The sequence below is a fragment of the Cherax quadricarinatus genome, chromosome 26, assembly GCF_038502225.1.
Source record: "Cherax quadricarinatus isolate ZL_2023a chromosome 26, ASM3850222v1, whole genome shotgun sequence".
In the NCBI taxonomy this organism is placed as follows: domain Eukaryota; kingdom Metazoa; phylum Arthropoda; class Malacostraca; order Decapoda; family Parastacidae; genus Cherax; species Cherax quadricarinatus.
The window spans coordinates 33,144,977-33,168,815 of record NC_091317.1 but is presented as its reverse complement, the minus strand read 5'-3'; the positions used below and the strand labels follow the sequence as shown (position 1 = coordinate 33,168,815).

Here is a 23,839-nt window from a genome sequence, read left to right as displayed (position 1 = left end):
TAATGGACTTAGGGAACATCTGTCTAATCTTGATTGGGGTTATCTAGCTAATGATTTTATTGACGATAATCATACTTATGAATATGAAGGGATCTGCTTTTATGATTGTTTTCTTAATAAAGTACACAGTGCCCAGAGTATATACATTCCCCAGAGAGAAATTAGGTCTAATAATAACGATCCCAAATGGGTTAACAGGAGGCTAAAGCATCTATTAGGGGAGAAAAGGGGAATTTATAGGCGCATCAGAAGAGGAGAGGTTAACCTTACTGACCAATATGTTCAGCTTAAAAGAGAAGTAAAAAAGGCGATTAGAAAGGCTAAACGTGACTATGAAATTAGAGTCGCTAATGAATCAAAGACTAATCCAAAGGGGTTCTTTCAAGTGTATAGGATGAAGGTGAAGGAAAAAGTAGGACCTCTGAAATCTGGGAATGGACAGCTGACGGATAATGAACTGGAAATGTGTTCCTTATTTAATGACTATTTTTGTCAGTTTTTACACAGGAAGATGTAAATGAGATTCCAGTAATTAACAATTATTTAGTTCCTGGTGAATTTAAGTTAACTAATATTACTGTCACGAGGGACATGGTTATTAAACAGATAGACAAACTGAAACAAAATAAGTCCCCGGGACCCGATGAGTTGTTTTCAAGGGTACTTAAGGAATGCAAGATGGAGCTTAGTCAGCCATTAACGAGTGTATTCAATGCGTCCATCCTTACCAGTGTTGTGCCAGAGATGTGGAAGATGGCTAATGTGGTTCCTATATTCAAATCAGGGGATAAGTCCACTCCTTCAAATTACCGTCCAATAAGCCTGACATCTATAGTGGGCAAGTTATTAGAATCAATTATAGCTGACATTATCAGAAGTCACCTTGAAGAGCATAACTTGATAAATGAATCTCAGCATGGATTCACGAGAGGTCGTTCCTGCCTGACAAACTTACTGACGTTCTTCAATAGAACATTTGAGGCAGTTGACAGTGATAAGGAATATGATATTGTTTATTTGGATTTTAGTAAAGCCTTCGACAGAGTACCTCACAAGAGACTCTTAAGAAAAGTGGCAGCTCATGGTATAGGAGGTAAAGTTCTAGCATGGATTGAGGCATGGCTTACCAATAGAAAGCAGAGAGTTACCATTAATGGAGTGAAATCTGAATGGGGATTAGTCACTAGTGGCATTCCACAAGGATCAGTTTTAGGCCCTCTCTTGTTCATAATTTACATTAATGACCTTGATGAAGGGATTACTAGTGACATGAGTAAGTTTGCTGATGATACAAAGATAGGCCGTATAATTCACTCTGAGGAGGATATCAATGAACTCCAGGACGATTTGAACAAATTAATGTCTTGGTCTGAGAAATGGCAGATGAAGTTTAATGTGGATAAGTGTAGGGTACTTGCCCTTGGTAATGAAAATAACCCTCGAAGCTATAATCTAGGTGAAGTAGAGCTTGGTCATACAGAATGTGAAAAAGACTTGGGAGTCATGGTAAGCAGAAATCTAAAGCCAAGACAGCAGTGCCTCAGTGTGCGCAACAAGGCCAACAGATTACTTGGATTTATCTCAAGAAGTATAAGTAACAGAAGTCCAAAAGTTATTTTACAGCTCTATACATCACTAGTGAGGCCTCATTTAGATTATGCTGCTCAGTTTTGGTCCCCTTACTACAGGATGGACATAGACTCATTAGAGAACATACAGAGAAGAATGACTAAAATGATTTACTGTGTAAGGAACCTCCCATATGAAGATAGACTTAAAGCCTTAAATCTCCACTCTCTGGAGAGGCGTAGAATGAGGGGAGATATCATTGAAGTGTATAAGTGGATGACGGGCATAAACAAGGGAGACATTAATAAAGTACTGAGGGTGTCGAACCAGGTAAGAACCAGGAATAATGGATTTAAGTTGGATAAATTTAGATTTAGAAAGGACATAGGTAAGTACTGGTTTTCTAACAGAGTTGTAGATGCGTGGAACAGTCTTCCCAGTGGGGTGATAGAGGTTAGGACCTTGGGTAGCTTTAAGAAGAGACTGGACAAATATATGAGTGGGAGGGGCTGGGTTTGATTGGTGTCAAGGGGTACGGGAGTTATTTCTTGAGTAGCTTTAGGTAGATGTCGTTTTGATAAGGACCTGCCTCGTATGGGCCAGTAGGCCTTCTGCAGTGTTCCTACATTCTTATGTTCTTATGTTCTTAAAAAACAAAGAAGAAAAGTAGTGTAGTCACTAGTAGTCTGACTGGACACTCAAAAATACTGTGAATCTGGCATCAGGCAAAGATGAGAGCAAATTAACCCTAGTAACTAGAAACACATTACTATAATAATATCCAGTAGGTAGATTACCTTCAGTGGTGGTACTGGAGGCCCTGGCATAAATGGAACTCTGCCAAATACTCTTGTGAGGTCTCCCAGCTGTGTAAACTGATCATCACAGTCTCGTCTCAACATCAAGTTGGGGGTGAAGTACCCTGCCTTGTACCACTCTGCCATGTCACTTGATGAGAACGGACCTTGTATTTCTCCCTGGAAAATAATTTTTAAAAATTTTCATTCTTTTTTTTTCAACAAGTTGGCCATCTCCCAACGAGGCAGGGTGACCCAAAAAGAAAATACTTTCATCATCATTCAACACTTTCACCTCACTCACACATAATCACTGTTTTTGCAGAGGTGCTTAGAACACAACAGTTTAGAAGTATACATGTATAAAAAATACACAATGTATCCCTCCAAACTGCCAATATCCCAAACCCTTCCTTTAGTGTGCAGGCATTGTACTTCCCATTTCCAGGATTCAAGTTCGGTTATATAAAAGAACCGGTTTCCCTGAATCCCTTCACTACATATTACCCTGCTCACACTCCAATAGCTCGTCAGGTCCCAAATAACATTTGTCTCCATTCATTCCTATCTAACACGATCACACAAGCTTGCTGGAAGTCCAAACCCCTCGCCCACACCTCCTCCTTTATCCACTCCCACCAACCTTTTCAAGGACGGCCCCTACCCCGCCTTCCTTTCCCTACAGATTTATATGCTCTCGACGTTATTTTACTTTGATCCATTCTCTCTAAATGACCAAACCACCTCAACAATACACTCTTCAGCCCTCTGACTAATACTTTTATTAACTCCACACCTTCTCCTAATTTCCACACTCCAAATTTTCTGCATAATATTTACACCACACATTGCCCTTAGACAGGACATCTCCACTGCCTCCAACCGCCTCCTCGCTGCAGCATTTACAACCCAAGCTAAATTTACACCCATATGAGAGTGTTGGTACTACTATACTTTCATACATTCCCTTCTTTGCCTCCACATATACCTCAATGCACCACTCACCTTTTTTCCTTCATCAATTCTATGATTAACCTCATCCTTCATAAATCCATCCGCTGACACGTCAACTTACAAGTATCTCAAAACATTCACTTCTTCCATACTCCTCCTCCCCAATTTGATATCCAATTTTTCTTTATCTAAATCATTTGATACTCTCATCACCTTACTCTTTTCTATGTTCACTTTCAACTTTCTACCTTTACACACACTCCCAAATTCTTCCACAAACCTTTGCATTTTTTCTTTAGAATCTCCCATAAGCATATCATCAATTCCCATTTTGTATTTAATTCCCCATAATTTAATCCCACCCCTCTCCCGAACACCTTAGCATTTACTTCTCTTACAACCCCATCTGTAAATATATTAAACAACCATGGTGACTTTACACATCCCTGTCTAAGACCCACTTTTACCGGGAAGTAGTCTCCCTCTCTTCTACACACCCTAACCTGAGCCTCACTATCCTCATAAAAACTCTTTACAGCATTTAGTAACTTACCCCCTATTCCATATACTTGCAACATCTGCCACATTGCTTCCCTATCCACACTTTCATATGCCTTTTCTAAATCCATAAATACAATAAAAACTTCCCTACCTTTATCTAAATCCTGCTCACATATATGCTTCAATGTAAACACTTGATCTACATATCTCCTACCCACTCTAAAACCTCCTTGCTCATCCGCAATTCTACATTGTCTTACCTCTAATTTTTTCAATAATAACCCTACCGTGCACTTTTCCTGGTAAACTCAGTAAACTTATTCCTCTATAGTTTTTACAATCTCTCTTGTCCCCCTTCCCTTTATATAAAGGGACTATACATGCTCTCTGCCAATCCCTAGGTACCTTCCCCTCTTTCATACATTTTTTCTTTTATCTTTTAACACACCAGCCGTATCCCACCGAGGCGGGGTGGCCCAAAAGGAGTAACGAAAGTTTCTCCTTTTACATTTAGTAATATATACAGGAGAAGGGGTCACTAGCCCCCCGCTCCTGGCATTTTAGTCGCCCCTTACAACACGCATGGGTTACGGAGGAAGAATTCTGTTCCACTTCCCCATGGAGGTAAGAGGAAATAAACAAGAACAGTAAGAAAATATAAGAAAAACCCAGTGAGGTGTGTATATACATGCTTGTACATGTATGTGTAGTGTGACCTAAGTGTAAGTAGAAGTAGCAAGACGTATGTGAAACCTTGCGTGTTTGTGAGACAGAAAAATGGACACCAGCAATATTACCATCATGTAAAACAATTACAGGGTTTCCTTTTACACTCACTTGGCAGGACGGTAGTACCTCCCTGGGCGGTTGCTGTCTACCAACCTACTACCTAGGTTTCATACATTTATTAAACAAAAATACCAACCACTCCAATACTATGTCACCCCTTCCCCCTGCTTTTAACATTTTTGTCATGACCCCGTCAGTTCCAGCTGCTTTACCCCTTTCATTCTACATAATGCCTCACGCACCTCCCCCACACTCACATCCTGCTCTTCTTCACTCCTAAAAGATGGTATACCTCCCTGGCCAGTGCATGAAATTACTGCCTCCCTTTCTTCGTCGATATTTAAAAGTTCCTCAAAATATTCTCGCCATCTACCCAAAACCTCCATCTCCCCATCTACTAACTCCCCTACTCTGTTTTCAACTGACAAATCCATTTGTTCCCTAGGCTTTCTTAACTTGTTTAACTCACTCCAAAATTTTTTCTTATTTTCATTAAAATTTCTTGACAGTGCCTCTCCCACTCTATCATCTGCTCTCGTTTTGCACTCTCTCACCACTCTCTTCACTTTTCTTTTACTCTCCACATACTCTACTCTTCTTATAACACTTTTACTTTGTAAATACCTCTCACAAGCTACCCAATTTTCATTCATCAAATTTAAAACATAAGCATTTAAAAAAAAATTTATTATACAATAATAACATTAAAAGTCTAGATCCAGAGCTTAAAAATGATGGCGGAGATATATTAAATTGGGAGGTGAAAATAGTGGCTAGATAGAGAATACAGGTCTCCCACAACATTTTCAAGGGTTAGGGGATCAAGACCCTCATAAATGCTGAAAAATCCTGAATGTTTGGTGCCCCAATATATTGTAGGGAAATAAAATAAAACACTGCTTCCTTAATCTATTTAACCAGAAACAATCATAAAACACATGAAAATATCGTAAAACAAATAAATGTATCATATGTACATACATGCTCCTCCCACTCATATATTTGTCCAATCTCTTTTTAAAGCTACCCAAGATCCTATCAAAGCTAAAACTTTGGGTAGTTTCAAATTTAGGTTGGATAAATACACAAGTGAGAGGGGTTGGATTTGACTGGGACTCACATGTGAGTAAACAAAATTATCAAAGCTTATTGCATGGGTAGCATTTATTCTGTTAGTGGGTTGGATTTGTGAAGGACCTGCCAAGTATAGGCCAACAGGCCTACTACAGTGTTCCTCCTTTCCCACTCAAATCCAACCCCTCTCACTCGTGTATTTTTTTTTTTAACAAGTCGGCCATCTTCCACCGAGGCAGTGTGACCCAAAAAGAAAGAAAATCCCCAAAAAGAAAATACTTTCATCATTCAACACTTTTACCTCACTCACACATAATCACTGTTTTTGCAGAGGTGCACAGAATACAACAGTTTAGAAGCATATATGTATAAAGATACACAACATATCCCTCCAAACTGCCAATATCCCAAACCCCTCCTTTAACCCCTCGACTGAGGTGTTTCCTGGTGTCGCAAAATTTCAAAAAAAAAAAAATAATAAAAAAAAATTTTTTTCTTGTGAAATGATGGAGAATCTTTTCCCAATTGTAATGACACCAAAAGAACGAAATTTGATGGAAAACTGATGGAATTACACTCTCACAAAGTTAGCGACCTCAGCAATATTTACGAATCGGCGATTTTGCCCACTTTGAGCCCTATTTTTGGCTAATTCCATTGTTCCAGTCAACCAAACTCATAGCTATTTCTTTAGAACTCCATTTTTTCTATCGATTGAGTACAAGAAACTGCCCATTTACTGATTTTAACTACCCAATAAAGTGGTCAAATTTGCAATTAGGTCAATTTCACAAAAATTTAAAAAAAAATGACAATTTCAAAATAGGGGTCAGAATGAACAATGCAGACATTCCTGGCTCTAAAATAACATTTTCTTTGTTCATCAGTCATGTCTCCAGGCCCCTCTGATATTACTCTTGCTTTCTATTTTGAATTTTTATTCAAACAACAAATAGAAGATTTACTGTTATAGAGACTACTGCAATATTGTAATAATTGTATAAATAATGTCAACCCATTCATGACCGCATATTAGAATGGTTACTTGGACATTTATTGGAAAATGACATCATTTGTTTACTTTTGAACATCTGCAAAAATCAAAGATTTCCCCTATTTTGAGCTCCAATTCAAGGTTCTTTTCATAGTAAAACCAATCAAAATCACCTCTATCTCTATAATATGTTTTCCATTCTATCAAATAAGACCAAGAAAACGAGAATACAACCATAAATACTATATGAAAATAGACCACAAACTCTGCATTTTAATTAAAAAAAAAACGGTCAGTTTTTTTTTTTCTCTTTATGCACTTTGTGCTGCAGAATTTTTTTATATGGTGCACACTGACCACACAGACCCATTCTCTCATATGTGGGCCTACCAGCTTTCTCCTGCTTGATTTGAAGCCACTAGAATAATGAGTATATATACGTCAAAAACGGTGGCTCGTAAGACGTATATATACGTACGACCAAAACAGTCAAAGGATTAAAGTGCAAGCATTGTACTTCCCATTTCCAGGACTCAAATCCGGCTATATAAAAATAACCGGTTTCCCTGAAATTTTTTTTTTTTTTTCCAACAAGTCAGCCATCTCCCACTGCGGCAGGGTGACCCAAAAAGAAAGAAAATCCCCAAAAAGAAAATACTTTCATCATCATTCAACATTTCACCTCACCTCACACATAATCACTGTTTTTGCAGAGGTGCCCAGAATACAACAGTTTAGAAGTACATACGTATAAAAATAGACAATATATCCCTCCAAACTGCCAATATCCCAAACGTCTCCGTTAGAGTGCAGGCACCACAGTTCCCATTTCCAGGACTCAAGTTCGGTTATATGAAATAACTGGTTTCCCTGAATCCCTTCACTAAATATTACCCTGCTCACACTCCAACAGCTTGTCAGGTCCCAAATACCATTCGTCTCCATTCACTCCTATCTAACATGCTCTCACACGCTTGCTGGAAGTCCAAGCCCCCCGCCCACAAAACCTCCTTTACCCCCTCTTTCCAACCTTTTTGAGGATGACCCCTACCCCGCCTTCCTTTCCCTACAGATTTATACGCTCCCCATGTCATTCTACTTTGATCCATTCTAAATGACCAAACCACCTCAACAACCCTTCTTCAGCCCTCTAATACTTTTATTAACTCCACACCTCCTAATTTCCACACTCCAAATTTTCTGCATAATATTTACACCACATTGCCCTTAGACAGGACATCCCCACTGCCTCCAACCGCCTCCTCGCTGCAGCATTTACAACCCAAGCTTCACACCCATATAAGAGTGTTGGTACTACTATACTTTCATACATTCCCTTCTTTGCCTCCATAGATAACATTTCTTGCCTCCACATATACCTCAACACACCACTCACCTTTTTTCCTTCATCAATTCTATGATTAACCTCATCCTTCATAAATCCATCCACTGACACATCAACTCCCAAGTATCTCAAAACGTTCACTTCTTCCATACTCCTCCCCAATTTGATATCCAATTTTTCTTTATCTAAATCATTTGATACCCTCATCACCTTACTCTTTTCTATGTTTACTTTCAACTTTCTACCTTTACACACACACCCAAACTCGTCCACTAACCTTTGCAATTTTTCTTTAGAATCTCCCATAAGCACATCAGCAAAAAGTAACTGTGTCAATTCCCATTTTGTATTTGATTCCCCATAATTTAATCCCACCCCTCTCCCGAACACTCTAGCATTTACTTCTTTTACAACCCCATCTATAAATATATTAAACAACCATGGTGACATTACACATCCCTGTCTAAGACCTACTTTTACCAGGAAGTATTCTCCCTTTCTTCTACACACCCTAACCTGAGCCTCAATATCCTCACAAAAACTCTTTACAGCATTTAGTAACTTACCACCTATTCCATATACTTGCAACATCTGCTACATTGCTCCCCCATCCACTCTATCACATGCCTTTTCTAAATCCATAAATGCAATAAAAACTTCCCTACCTTTACCTAAAGCCTGCTCACATATATGCTTCAATGTAAACACTTGATCTACACACCCCCTACCCACTCTAAAACCTCCTTGCTCATCCGCAATCCCACATTCTGTCTTACCTCTAATTCTTTCACTAACAACCCTACCATACATTTTTCCTGGTATAGTCAGTAAACTTATTCCTCTATAATTTTTACAATCTCTTTTGTCCCCCTTCCCTTTATATGAAGGGACTATACATGTTCTCTGCCAATCCCTAGGTATTTTTCCCTCTTTCATATATTGATTACACAAAAATACCAACCACTCCAACACCATATCCCCCCCCCCCCCCGTGCTTTTAACATTTCTGTCATGATCCCATCAGTTCCAGCTGCTTTAACCCCTTTCATTCTACGTAATGCCTCACGCACCTCCCCCACACTCACATCCTGCTCTTCTTCACTCCTAAAAGATGGTATACCTCCCTGGCCAGTGGATGAAATTACCGCTTCCCTTTCTTCATCGACATTTAAAAGTTCCTCGAAATATTCTCGCCATCTACCCAATACCTCCATCTCCCCATTTACTAACACCCCTACTCCAACCTAAATTTGAAACTACCCAAGGTTTTAGCTTCGATAGGACCTTGGGTAAAGGGATGGAGACTGTAGTGGCAGGCTTCCTTGTGAAGAACATTGTGATGGGCAACTGAAACCATTTCTAAACATCTACAGAGTTTTGTAGGGAATTATGCCTCTCTCTTTGTCGTTCATCACCTTCAGAGGACTCAACATGCATGAGTTGTCAGCTGGGAATTTGGCGGCTGGGAATTCGCGAATGTTTGAAGCTCACGAAAGTGGAAAACGCGAATGTTGAGGGAGACCTGTACTTTGACAAGTTGTCAAATGCTAATGATGAGATGAAGGTGATGATAACATGCATTGGGCAGGGAGGAATAACACTCCAGAGGAGTGAGGAAGAGCCCCTTCTGGCAACAGAATGTGTGACGGTGATTGTTTCCTTTTATAAAATGCCTTAACCTTAGTGGGAAATGACAAATAAGGTAAAAAAAATAAAAAAAACATTCCCCTTATTTATGTAACATTCCTAGCAAAGTGCCTATTTTTGTCTACCCTGACAATTACATGCATGTCATGTTCACATCCCACATGCACATATTTTTCTCTTACAATACTTCAGGCATAAATACAGCTTCATAAAATCAATAAAAAATTACCAAGACATCATTAACATTTCACTGCTTCATATTTTTACATGTTGCTGGGAACAATGGATGCCAAGCAATGGGTGGGTGCTTGTTTAAGAGTAAATTCACTGGATAATCCACAGTGCTGTGCTGTGCTACGGCACCAAAAAAAGTTCCTCTGTAAACAACTTATTTCAGAAAGTTCCACTCATCATTCACTCAATCACTGTCTTCCAAGAAGTGTGTTGCCACACAATCAGTTTATTCTCTGACTGTAATATCCTCACTCGTCCTTCAGAGTGTGGGCACTGACGTTCCCACCTCCAGGGTTTGTATGTTATGGAAAAACTACCATTATGGTTAGAATGAAATTTTAAATTTAAAATAACCAAATAGACTGGAATAGCCTATGATATTTTCAGGAAAATTTAAGTTTAATTTAATATATTGCTGTATGCCCTCCTTACACTTAATATTTACTGTCTAAATATTGATGCATATGCTATTAATTAAGGTACAGTGGAACCCCGAGTTTCGAACGCATCGACTATCGAACGCTTCGAGTTTCGACCATTTTTTCGAATCAATTTTGTCCCGAGTATCGAACTTGCCTGTGTTTCGAACCGTGTACCAGACCTATCCGCCTGCCCGCATCCCCACGCAGGTGTCATGAGCCAGTCTGGCTTTGTTTATGCTTGAGTGAACACTAACCTGTGCTCTCATTCAAACATTTCACAATTAATTCATTGTGTTTGGTGTTTGTTTATTAACCCTTTGAGGGTCGACAGGCCCTCTCCGAAACTCGTTCTCAGGGTCGGCCAAATTTAAAAAAAAAAAAAAATTATTTTCTCTTATGAAAAGATAGAGAATCTTTTCCCGATCATAACGACACCAAAAGTTTGAAATTTGATAGAAAACTTACGGAATTATGCTCTCGCAAAGTTAGCGGTCTCGGCGATGTTTACGGATCGGCGATTTTGCCCACTTTGAGCCCCATTTTCGGCCAATTTCACTGTACTAGTCGACAAAAAACATGAATATTTCGCTAGATCTCCATTTTTTCTATCGAATGGGTGCAAGAAACCACCCATTTATAAATTCAACTATCCAGTACAGTGGTCAGAATTTAGCAATTTTGCCAATTTCACACAAATTTCAAAAGATGCCAATTTCGGAATAGGGTCCAGAATAAACAAGAAAGACATTCCTGGCACTAAAATGACATTTCCTCTAGTCATTAGTCACGTCTCAAGGCCCCTCTTATATTCTTTTGCTTTCCACTTTGAATTTTTATTCTCACAAAAAATATAAGATTTACTGTTATGCAGACTACTGCATTAGTGTAAAAAATGGTATAAATATTATTGGTGCACTTGTGAAAGAATATTAGACTCACCAGTTGACGTGTATTGCACGCTTGGCACGATTTGTTTACTTTTGAAGTTTGGTAAAAATCGAACATTTCTGCTACTTTGAGCTCAATTTCAAGGCACCTTTCATTGTAAAACCAGTCAAAATCATCTCAATTTCAGTAATATGTCTTCCATTCTATAAAATGAGACCAAGAAAACTAGAATACAACAATAAATACCATACGAAAATACACTGCAAAGTCGCTGATTTATTAAAACAAAATGGAAAAAGTTTTTTTTTTCTCATTATGCACCGTTTGCTGCAGGATTTTTTTTAGACTGTGCACACTGACCACATAGACCCATTCTTTCATATGAAGGCCTACCAGCTTTCTCCCACTAGATTTGAGGTCGCTAGAATTTATGAGTACTAGTACGTCAAAAACCCCTACGCGTAAGACGTACTAGTACGACGAAAACCCTCAAAGGGTTAAGTGTGACTGTGAAATAAGCTACCATGGTGGTGATGGTGAATGGTGGTGAATGGTGGTGGATGGTATTGGTGGTGGTGGTGGATGGTGGTGGTGGTGGATGGTGGTGGATGGTATTGGTGGTGGATGGCAGTGATGGTGGATGGCATTGGTGGTGGATGGTGGATGGTGGTGGATGGTGGTGGTGGTGGATGGTGGTGGTGGTGGATGGTGGTGGTGGTGGATGGTATTGGTGGTGGATGGCAGTGATGGTGGATGGCACTGGTGGTGGATGGCATTGGTGGTGGATGGCAGTGACGGTGGATGGTATCGGTGGATGGTGGTGGTGGTGGATGGTATCGGTGGATGATGGTAGTGGTGGATGGTATCGGTGGATGGTGGTGGTGGTGGTGGATGGTATCGGTGGATGGTATTGGTGGATGGTATCGGTGGATGGTATTGGTGGATGGTATGTTTGTTTGTTTTGTGTATGTAAAACTATAATTAATGTCTATAAAATGTAATTTTTTGTGAATATTGTTGGGTTTCTGAAATGAATTAATTGTATTTACATTATTTCTTATGGGAAATATTGCTTCGAGTTTCGAATGTTTCGACTTTGGAATTAGCTCCTGGAACAGATTAAGTTCAAAACTCGGGGTTCCACTGTAACTGAGTTTGCTTAGTGTAACTTAGGTGCCACCACACAGTCTGACCTTGCCCAACCAATCTTGAAGAGCACAAGCCATACAATGCTTTTGCTGCTGGGTTTAACCCTGGATCTTTTTCTTTTTCTGTAGTCTTTTTCCTCTCCCCCATCTATTCTTCATCAATCCTCACTTCCCACTCACCCTTGTGGGTCCTTACCTTTGAGTTACTCTAGTCTAGTCATACACCTTAGCAACAAATTGCCACAGATAGTAAAAATTCAGCTCAACATTTTACCAAAAGGAGGTAAATTCTAGCGCTTCCAAAATAGTCCTGACTGGAGTGCTTCAGACTACATCAGAAAAAAAAGGTCTGTCTCATAGGTGTGCATAGTACAAAAATTCTTGTGTGCAGAGTATTGTGGTAGCCAGTAAATGCCATTTACATAAACATGTTAGTGTTTCCATTTAGTGACTGAACAATAAATACAAGTGAAATGTGATATGATTTTTTTTTTTTTTAACACATCAGCCATCTCCCACTGAGGCAGGGTGGCCCCAAAAAGAAGCACAGTCACCATCATTCACACACAATCATCACACATAATCAATGTCCTTGCCAAGGTGCATAGATACGACATTTTAGATGTCACTCCAAACAGCCAATATCCTAAACTCCTCCTTTAAAGTTAAGACATTGTACTTCCCACCTCCAGGACTCAAGTCCGGCTAACCAGTTTCCCTGAATCCCTTCACAAAATATTACCCTGCTCACACTCCACTACAACTTCCTCCATGCTGCAAGCACTCAAGCATCACTTTCAATTGTCACAAATGTCACTTATGCTTTATACAGTAGACCCTTACACTACACAATAGTTACAGTCCTGAAAATACCATGTTAGATAAACAGAAGAACTTATGGGAAAAATGAGGTTACTGAAAGCAGTGAAGAGTTTTTACGAGGATAGTGAGGCTCAAGTTAGAGTATGTAGGAAAGAGGGAAATTTTTTCCCAGTAAAAGTAGGCCTTAGACAAGGATGTGTGATGTCACCGTGGTTGTTTAATATATTTATAGATGGGGTTGTAAGAGAAGTAAATGCGAGGGTCTTGGCAAAGAGGCGTGGAGCTAAAAGATAAAGAATCACACACAAAGTGGGAGTTGTCACAGCTGCTCTTTGCTGATGACACTGTGCTCTTGGGAGATTCTGAAGAGAAGCTGCAGAGATTGGTGGATGAATTTGGTAGGGTGTGCAAAAGAAGAAAATTAAAGGTGAATACAGGAAAGAGTAAGGTTATGAGGATAACAAAAAGATTAGGTGATGAAAGATTGAATATCAGATTGGAGGGAGAGAGTATGGAGGAGGTGAACGTATTCAGATATTTGGGAGTGGACGTGTCAGCGGATGGGTCTATGAAAGATGAGGTGAATCATAGAATTGATGAGGGAAAAAGAGTGAGTGGTGCACTTAGGAGTCTGTGGAGACAAAGAACTCTGTCCTTGGAGGCAAAGAGGGGAATGTATGAGAGTATAGTTTTACCAACGCTCTTATATGGGTGTGAAGCGTGGGTGATGAATGTTGCAGCGAGGAGAAGGCTGGAGGCAGTGGAGATGTCATGTCTGAGGGCAATGTGTGGTGTGAATATAATGCAGAGAATTCGTAGTTTGGAAGTTAGGAGGAGGTGCGGGATTACCAAAACTGTTGTCCAGAGGGCTGAGGAAGGGTTGTTGAGGTGGTTCGGACATGTAGAGAGAATGGAGCGAAACAGAATGACTTCAAGAGTGTATCAGTCTGTAGTGGAAGGAAGGCGGGGTAGGGGTCGGCCTAGGAAGGGTTGGAGGGAGGGGGTAAAGGAGGTTTTGTGTGCGAGGGGCTTGGACTTCCAGCAGGCATGCGTGAGCGTGTTTGATAGGAGTGAATGGAGACAAATGGTTTTTAATACTTGACGTGCTGTTGGAGTGTGAGCAAAGTAACATTTATGAAGGGATTCAGGGAAACCGGCAGGCCGGACTTGAGTCCTGGAGATGGGAAGTACAGTGCCTGCACTCTGAAGGAGGGGTGTTAATGTTGCAGTTTAAAAACTGTAGTGTAAAGCACCCTTCTGGCAAGACAGTGATGGAGTGAATGATGGTGAAAGTTTTTCTTTTTCGGGCCACCCTGCCTTGGTGGGAATCGGCCAGTGTGATAATAAAAAAAAAAAATAATTCTTGGGGGCCCCAAAAAGCCAAAAAATTTTTTTTTTTAGACCTCCAGATCTTACAAAAATAAAAGTGAATATGTAATTGTTGTTCACTGTCGTGATGTATTACATTGTTTTTACAGCTTAAGACTACAAATGCAAAAAAAATAGTATTTTTTCCTTAAACTGTGGGCGTTTGTCGATGATTGTGAAGAAAGTGGAGAGTTATGTTGTGGCCCTACTGGGCTGAGGTGGGCAGAAGAGGTTCTAATACTAAAGCCGATGGTTGTATTGGAGTGTGCATAAATTCTGTAATGGATTTCTAAGCTATTTTACCCTGCAGTACATTATACAGCTGACAGTAAGGAATCAGGTGCTTTAGACACTGTTTCAGAGCACTGCCTCTAGATTTGTCAGGTACTCTTTAGTAAAAATGTCTAACTTTAAGTCAGTAAAGTCAAGTCAGTAAGTCCAGTCAATAAATCAGTCAGTAAAGTCAATTAGTCGGTTAAGTCAGTCGGTCAGTAAAGTCAGTAAAGTCTATCAGTAAATCAGTAAAGTCAGTCAAGTCAGTAAAATCAGTAAATCAGTAGAGTCATTCAGTAAATCAGTCAAGTAAGTTGGTCAGTCAAGTCAGTCAGTCAAGTTGGTCAGTCATTCATCACACAAACTCGTATATTTACCTTTTTTTTTTTTTTTTTTTTTTTTTTGAACTGTACAAACTGATACTTCATTAAGGCCGTAGGCTCTCTCTTGTCTAATATCTCTATTTTCCTGGCATCTCTAAGACTTAAACACTTATACTTTCTCTTGCCACTTTCAACAACACTCGTATGCTTACTAGTTGCCATAATTGTTTGGCAGATACAAGATATGGCAATTAAAAGATCAAAACACAATCACAAACACAGCTAGCTCCTAGGAGAGAAGGCTGAGATGGGGGTGGCAGGAGTGTCAGAGTGGCAGGGGATGGCGGTAGGTCTTCCCCAGCTTACACAATGGTCTGACCCACAACAAGGCGGTCCCCACCCACAAACGGAACCATGTTAAGTTAATTTTACCAAGTGTTCTAAAAAATTATGCCTTAAATTTTCAACAGTGCAATAACCAAAATGTGCCAAATAAATCTGTGTAATAAAGGGGCTACTGTATCTCCAAAAGTAATGGAGATAAAGAAAATTGTTTAAGATACAATTATTTTTTATTTAAAAAATCATTGATATTGAGGGTACATTCATTTCAGACCCTTAACAGTCTAAGTGTTAATCAGATGATAGCTGTGGGTCATTCATGTGTTGAGGTTAAGAGAGCCACTACAATATATGCCATACCGAACCACAGTAAGCAACCAGATCTCCCCAAGCCAGGTCATATAAATCTCTGAACAGAAAAGTTTTCATGCTTGAGCTACTTTTTTAAAACTTTTAGGGTGAGTAAACCCAGGCAAATATAAATATAAACATGAATAGTATTCTATTAAAAACAGACTACAAAAGTATGCACTATGAACATTCAATTACACAATGTACTCTCCCTTACCTGAGGATCTGTGTAATACCACTTGTCATCACCCATCGTATGAGTTGGGCGAGTGGAATGTGGTGTGGGTTCTGTCATGGGACCTACTGAAACAGGCGGCGTCACTCCAGAGTTAGGACGAGCTGATTGAGGCCTTGGGTCATCTTCCTCCACTAATTTTGCCACCAAGTCATCAGCAACACTACGCATGTGTTCCAATTTTTCTTCTTCCCCTTGGCGTTCTCTTTCTGGAAAGGGTCTGGGCTCTGAATCTGCACTTTGTGGTTGTACTGAAACTGATGCCGGTCTTCCCTGGAAATGTGGAGGAGTTTTTACTTCTGTGTTGTTGCACTCTTCCTCGCTGATTACACCATTCATCATTGGACCTGACGATACTGTAGTGGTGCAGCTATTGCTTGGACTTCCTGCAACTTCCTCTTTTACTTGTCCGTCTTCACTGACTGACCCCTGCATATAAATAAAAATTAGTGAATTTATGAATGCTTTCACAATCAATAAATGCTTACCTAAATAAATCTAAATACAAGTTAGCATAACCCTTTTGTATTACTCAAATGATAATTAAATATATTTATGAATAAAATGCTTAAATAAAATGTTCCAGCCACAATATTGAAACCTTTCATTTTTAATAATCAACAGTAAAAATTATAGTCACTCCTCACTTAACAACCTACCTGTTTAGCAACTGCTCAGACTATTCCACTGCCCAACAACTCTGTGACTGAAGAAATGCTTCCTAAAATCTCTATGATTCATCTGAATCTACAACTCCCAATTGTGAACCCTTGTCACTGTGTCCCATCTCTGGAACATCTTATCTCTGTCCACCTTGTCAATTTCTCAGCAATTTTATGTGTTATGTCCCCCATCTTCCAGTGTCGTCAGGTCAATTTCCCTTAACCTCTCCTCGTAGTACATGCCCTTTAGCTTCAGGACTAGTCTTGTTGCAAACCTCTGCACTTTCTCTAATTTCTTGACGTGCTTGCCCAGGTGTAAGTCCCAAACCGGTGCTGCATACTCCAATACAGGCCTGATGTACACGGTGTACAGGGTCCTTAACGAATCCTTAATGAGATGTCAGAAAGCTATTCTTAGGTCTGCTAGTCGCCCATATACTGCAGCACTTATTTGGTTTATGTGCACCTCAGGAGATATGTTTGAAATTATACTCCCCACAATATCCTTTTCCTTGAGTGAGGTTTGCAGGCTTTGGCTCCCTGGCTGCATTCTGTCTGTGGTCTTCTTTTCCCTTCCCCAATCTTCATGACTTTGCACTTGGCAGGATTGAACGCCAGAAGCCAGTTGCTAGACCAAATCCCTTTGTAGTCCTGCCTGGTCCTCCTCTGATTGAATTCTCCTCATTAACTTCACATAGTCTGCAAACCGACACACTTCCGAGGCTTTTCCTTCTATCACGTCATTCACGTATACCAGAAACAACACTGGTCCTAGAATTGACCCCTGTGGAACCGCCACTCTTCAAAGGCACCCACTCTGGCACCTCGTCACATACTGTGACTCTCTGTTGCCTTCCTGTCAGGTATTCTCTGATCCATTACAATGCCTTCCCTGTCATACCTGCCTGGTCCTCCAGCTTTTGCACTAATCTCTTGTGTGGAACCATGTCAAAAGCCTTTTTACAGACCATGAAAATGCAATCTACTCTCATCTTACTGCTGTCACCATGTCACAGAACTCCAGGTTTGTGACACAGGATTTCCCGTCCCTGAATCCGTGCTGGTTGTCGCAGATGAGCTCATTCCTTTCTAGGTGCTCCACCACTTCTGATAATCTTCTCCATGACTTTGCATACTATGCATGTCAGTGATACTGGTCTGTAGTTTAATGCTGCATGTCTGTCTGTCTCCTTTAAAAATTAAGACTACATTTGCTGTCTTCCATACCTCAGGTAGTCGCCACGTTTCCAGAGATGTGTTGAAGTTTGCTGTTAGTGGTACACAGAGCACCTCTGCTCCCTCTCTCAGGACCCATGGAGAGATGTTATCTGGCCCCATTGCCTCTGAGGTATCTAGTTCACTTAGCAGCCTCTTCACCTCCTCCTCGGTTGTGTGTATTGTGTCAAGCAATTTATGGACTACCCCACCACTCCATGTTTCTTGAGTCCTTTCTGTCTCCACTCACATACTTCTCAGTCATTTCTTGTGAGCTCCCCTCCTTCCTTCTACAGTCTGATTACCTGGTCCTTTACTGTTGCTTTCCTCCTGGTGTGGCTGCACAACAGCTTTGGGTCAGACTTGGCTTTCACTGCTATGTCATTTTTGTATCATCACTGGGCCTCCCTCCTTACCTGTGCATATTCATTTCTGGCTCTTCGACTACTCTCGTTATTTTCCTGGGTTCTATGCCTCCTATACTTCTTCCAATTTCTACTGCATTTGGTTTTGACCTCTACACCTCCGGGTGAACCAAGGGCTCATACTGGCCTTCTCCTTACATCTGCTGCCCTTGGGTACAAACCTCTCCTCAGCTGCCTTGCAAATTGTTTTCAAATATTTCATTATCTCATTTACTGAGATGTAAAGGGAGTAGTAAGGGAGAAAAAGTTAGCATATGAGAGGTTTTTACAAAGTAGAAGTGATACAAGGAGGGAAGAGTATATGAAGAGAAAAAGAGAGGTTAAGAGAGTGGTGAAGCAATGTAAAAAGATAGCAAATGAGAGAGTGGGTGAGATGTTATAAACAAATTTTGTTGAAAATAAGAAAGTTTTGGAGTGAGATTAATAAGTTGAGGATGCCTAGAGAACAAATTGATTTGACAGTTAACAATGGGAGAGGAGAGTTATTAAATGATGAGTCCAAGGCATCGGGAAGATGGAGGGAATATTTTGAGGAATTGTTAAATGTTGAAGATATGGGAGCTGTGATTTCGTGTATAGGGCAAGGAGGAATAACATCTTGTAGGAGTGAGGAAGAGCCAGTTGTGTGTGTGGGGGAAGTTCGTGAGGCAGTGGGTAGAATGAAAAGGGGTAAGGCAGCTGGGATTGATGGGATAAAGACAGAAATGTTAAAAGCAGGAGGGGATATAGTTTTGGAGTGGTTGGTGCTACTATTTAATGAATGTATGGAAGAGGGTAAGGTACCCAGGGAATGGCAGAGAGCATGCATAGTTCCTTTGTGTAAAGGCAAAGGGGATAAAAGAAAGTGCAAAAATTATAGGGGAATAAGTCTGCTGACCTAGGTAGTAGGATGGTAGACAGCAACCGCCCAGGGAGGTACTACCGTCCTGCCAAGTGAGTGTAAAACGAAAGCCTGTAATTGTTTTACATGATGGTAGGATTGCTGGTGTCCATTTCTCCGTCTCATAAACATGCAAGATTTCAAGTATGTCTTGCTACTACTACTTACATTTAGGTCACACTACACATACACAAACAAGCATACATATATATACACACCCCTCTGGGTTTTCTTCTATTTTCTTACTAGTTCTTGTTTATTTCCTGTTATCTCCATGGGAAAGTGAAACAGAATTCTTCCTCCGTAAGCCATGCGTGTTGTAAGAGGCAACTAAAATGCTGGGAGCAAGGGGCTAGTAACCCCTTCCCCTGTATAAATTACTATATTTAAAAAGAGAAAGTCGCGTTTTTCTTTTTGCGCCACCTGAACCTGTACTCCCTGGAATGCAGGTGGAAGAGATACATGACAATATACACCTGGAAAATCCTAGAGGGACAGTCCCAATCTTGCACAAGAAAATCACTCACAACGAAAGCAAAAGACTCGGCTGACGATGCAGTTTAAAAACTGTAGTGTAAATGATGGTGAAAGTTTTTCTTTTTCGGGCCACCCTGTCTGGTGGGAATCGGCCAGTGTGTTAATAAAAAAACAAATTAAGAGTAAGACAAAGAGTAGGATAGCACATAAACAAAGAGGCTTTAGGAAAGGTAGGGGGTGTGTAGACCAAGTGTTTACAGTGAAATATATAGGTGAACAGTATTTAGACAAGGGTAAAGAGGTTTTTGTGGCATTTGTGGATTTAGAAAAGGCATATGACAGGGTGGATACAGGGGCAATGTGGCAGATGTTGCAGGTGTATGGTATAGGAGGTAGGTTACTGAAAGCAGTGAAGAGTTTTTACGAGTATGTAGGAGAGAGGGAGATTATTTTCCAGTAAAAGTAGGCCTTAGATAAGGATGTGTGATGTCACCATGGTTGTTCAATATATTTATAGACGGGGTTGTAAGAGAAGTGAATGCTCGGGTTTTGGCAAGAGGTGTAGAGTCAAAAGATAAAGAATCAAACACAAAGTTTGAGTTGTCACAGTTGCTCTCTGCTGATGACACGGTGTTTTGGGAGATTCTGAAGAGAAGTTGCAGAGGTTGGTGGATGAATTTGGTAGGGTATGTAAAAGAAAATTAAAAGTGAATATAGGAAAGAGTACAGGTATGAGGATAACAAAAAGATTAGGTGACAAAAGACTGCATATCAGATTGGAGGGAGAGAGTATGGATAAGGTGAATATATTCAGATATTTTTTTTTATTTTTTTATTATCACACTGGCCGATTCCCACCAAGGCAGGGTGGCCTGAAAAAGAAAAACTTTCACCATCATTCACTCCATCACTGTCTTGCCAGAAGGGTGCTTTACACTACAGTTTTTAAACTGCAACATTAACACCCCTCCTTCAGAGTGCAGGCACTGTACTTCCCATCTCCAGGACTCAAGTCCGGCCTGCCGGTTTCCCTGAACCCCTTCATAAATGTTACTTTGCTCACACTCCAACAGCACGTCAAGTATTAAAAACCATTCGTCTCCATTCACTCCTATCAAACACACTCACGCACGCCTGCTGGAAGTCCAAGCCCCTCGCACACAAAACCTCCTTTACCCCCTCCCTCCAACCTTTCCTAGGCCGACCCCTACCCCGCCTTCCTTCCACTACAGACTGATACACTCTTGAAGTCATTCTGTTTCGCTCCATTCTCTCTACATGTCCGAACCACCTCAACAACCCTTCCTCAGCCCTCTGGACAACAGTTTTGGTAATCCCGCACCTCCTCCTAACTTCCAAACTACGAATTCTCTGCATTATATTCACACCACACATTGCCCTCAGACATGACATCTCCACTGCCTCCAGCCTTCTCCTCGCTGCAACATTCATCACCCATCCTTCACACCCATATAAGAGTGTTGGTAAAACTATACTCTCGTACATTCCCCTCTTTGCCTCCAAGGACAAAGTTCTTTGTCTCCACAGACTCCTAAGTGCACCACTCGCCCTTTTCCCCTCATCAATTCTATGATTCACCTCATCCTTCATAGACCCCTCCGCTGACACGTCCACTCCCAAATATCTGAATACATTCACCTCCTCCATACTCTCTCCCTCCAATCTGATATCCAATCTTTCATCACCTAATATTTTCATCCTCATAACCTTACTCTTTCCTGTATTCACTTTTAATTTTCTTCTTTTGCACACCCTACCAAATTCATCCACCAATCTCTGCAACTTCTCTTCAGAATCTCCCAAGAGCACAGTTTCATCAGCAAAGAGCAACTGTGACAACTCCCACTTTATGTGTGATTCTTTATCTTTTAACTCCACGCCTCTTGTCAAGACCCTCGCATTTACTTCTCTTACAACCCCATCTATAAATATATTAAACAACCACGGTGACATCACACATCCTTGTCTACAGGCCTACTTTTACTGAGAAATAATTTCTCTCTTTCCTATGTACTCTAACTTAAGCCTCACTATCCTCGTAAAAACTCTTCACTGCTTACAGTAACCTACCTCCTACACCATACACCTGCAACATCTGCCACATTGCCCCCCTATCCACCCTGTCATATGCCTTTTCCAAATCCATAAATGCCACAAAGACCTCTTTAGCCTTATCTAAATACTGTTCACTTATATGTTTCACTGTAAACACCTGGTCCACACACCCCCTACCTTTCCTAAAGCCTCCTTGTTCATCTGCTATCCTATTCTCAGTCTTACATTTAATTCTTTCAATAATAACTCTACCATACACTTTACCAGGTATACTCAACAGACTTATCCCCCTATAATTTTTGCACTCTCTTTTGTCCCCTTTGCCTTTATACAAAGGAACTATGCATGCTCTCTGCCAATCCCTAGGTACCTTACCCTCTTCCACACATTTATTAAATAATTGCACCAACTACTCCAAAACTATATCCCCACCTGCTTTTAACATTTCTATCTTTATCCCATCAATCCCGGCTGCCTTACCCCCTTTCATTTTACCTACTGCCTCACGATATTATATTATATAATATTCAGATATTCAGATATTATAGGTAGTAGGTTGGTAGACAGCAACCACCCAGGGAGGTACTACCGTCCTGCCAAGTGAGTGTAAAACGAAAGCCTGTAATTGTTTTACATGATGGTAGGATTGCTGGTGTCTTTTGTCTGTCTCCTAAATATGCAAGATTACAGGCATGTCTTGCTACTTCTACTTACACTTAGGTCACACTACACATACATGTACACGTTTATTTATACACACTCATCTGAGTTTTCTATGATTTTATCTTAATAGTTCTTGGTCTTATTACTTTTCCTTTTATATCCATGGGAAAGTGGAATAAGAATCTTTCCTCCGTAAGCCATGCGTGTCGTAAAAGTCAACTAAAATGCCGGGAACAATGGGCTAGTAACCCCTTTTCCTGTAAAGATTACTAAGAAGAATAAGAAGAAGAAAATTGTCAAAGTGGGAAGTCTGAATATGCGTGGATGTTGTGCAAATGATAAGAAAGAGATGATTGTGGATGTTATGAATGAGAAAAAACTGGATGTCCTGGCTTTAAGTGAAACAAAGCTGAAGGGGGTGGGAGAGTTTCAATGGAGAGGAATAAATGGGATTAGGTCAGGGGTTTCAAATAGAGTTAGAGCTAAAGAAGGAGTAGCAATAATGTTGAAGGATCAGCTATGGCAGGAAAAGAGGGACTACAAATGTATAAATTCAAGGATTATGTGGAGTAAAATAAAGATTGGATGTGAAAAGTGGGTTATAGTAAGCGTGTATGCACCTGGAGAAGAGAGAAGAGTAGAGGAGAGAGAGAGATTCTGGGAAATGTTGAGTGAATGTGTGGGGAGTTTTGAATCAAGTGTGAGAGTAATGGTGATTGGGGATTTCACTGCTAAAGTGGGTAAAAATGTTATGGAGGGAGTAGTAGGTAAATTTGGGGTGCCAGGGGTAAATGTAAATGGGGAGCCTTTAATTGAGCTATGTGTAGAAAGAAATTTGGTAATAAGTTATACATATTTTATGAAAAAGAGAATAAATAAATATACAAGGTATGATGTAGCACGTAATGAAAGTAGTTTGTCACATTATGTATTGGTGGATAAAAGGTTGATGGGTAGGCTCCATGTTTATAGAGGGGCAACTGATATATCTGATCATTATTTAGTTGTAGCTACAGTTAGAGTAAGAGGTAGATGGGAAAAGAGGAAGGTGGCAACAACAAGTAAGAGGGAGGTGAAAGTGTATAAACTAAGGGAGGAGGAAGTTCGGGTGAGATATAAGCGACTATTGGCAGAAAGGTGGGCTAGTGCAATGATGAGTAGTGGGGGGGTTGAAGAGGGTTGGAATAGTTTTAAAAATGCAGTATTAGAATGTGGGGCAGAAGTTTGTGGTTATAGGAGGGCAGGGGCAGGAGGAAAGAGGAGTGACTGGTGGAATGATGAAGTAAAAGGTGTGATAAAAGAGAAAAAGGTAGCTTATGAGATGTTTTTACAAAGCAGAAGTGTTTTAAGAAGAGCAGAGTATAT

At 40.3% G+C, this 23,839-nt stretch overlaps 1 protein-coding gene across 3 annotated transcripts in view; it reads right to left on the bottom strand.

The window, feature by feature from the left end:
- Nucleotides 1–2,309: 2,309 nt before the first annotated feature.
- Gyf (GIGYF family protein Gyf) overlaps nucleotides 2,310–23,839 on the bottom strand; it is a 138,480-nt gene continuing 116,950 nt past the window's right edge. For all 3 annotated transcript variants that reach the window (XM_070088908.1, XM_070088909.1, XM_070088910.1), the window contains exons 8-9: nucleotides 16,059–16,505; nucleotides 2,310–2,546 (exon numbers count right to left, since the gene is read on the bottom strand). In XM_070088908.1, coding sequence (XP_069945009.1) covers nucleotides 2,325–2,546; nucleotides 16,059–16,505 — 669 coding nt within the window. In that variant the 3' untranslated portion in view covers nucleotides 2,310–2,324. The remainder of the gene's footprint in view (nucleotides 2,547–16,058; nucleotides 16,506–23,839) is intronic.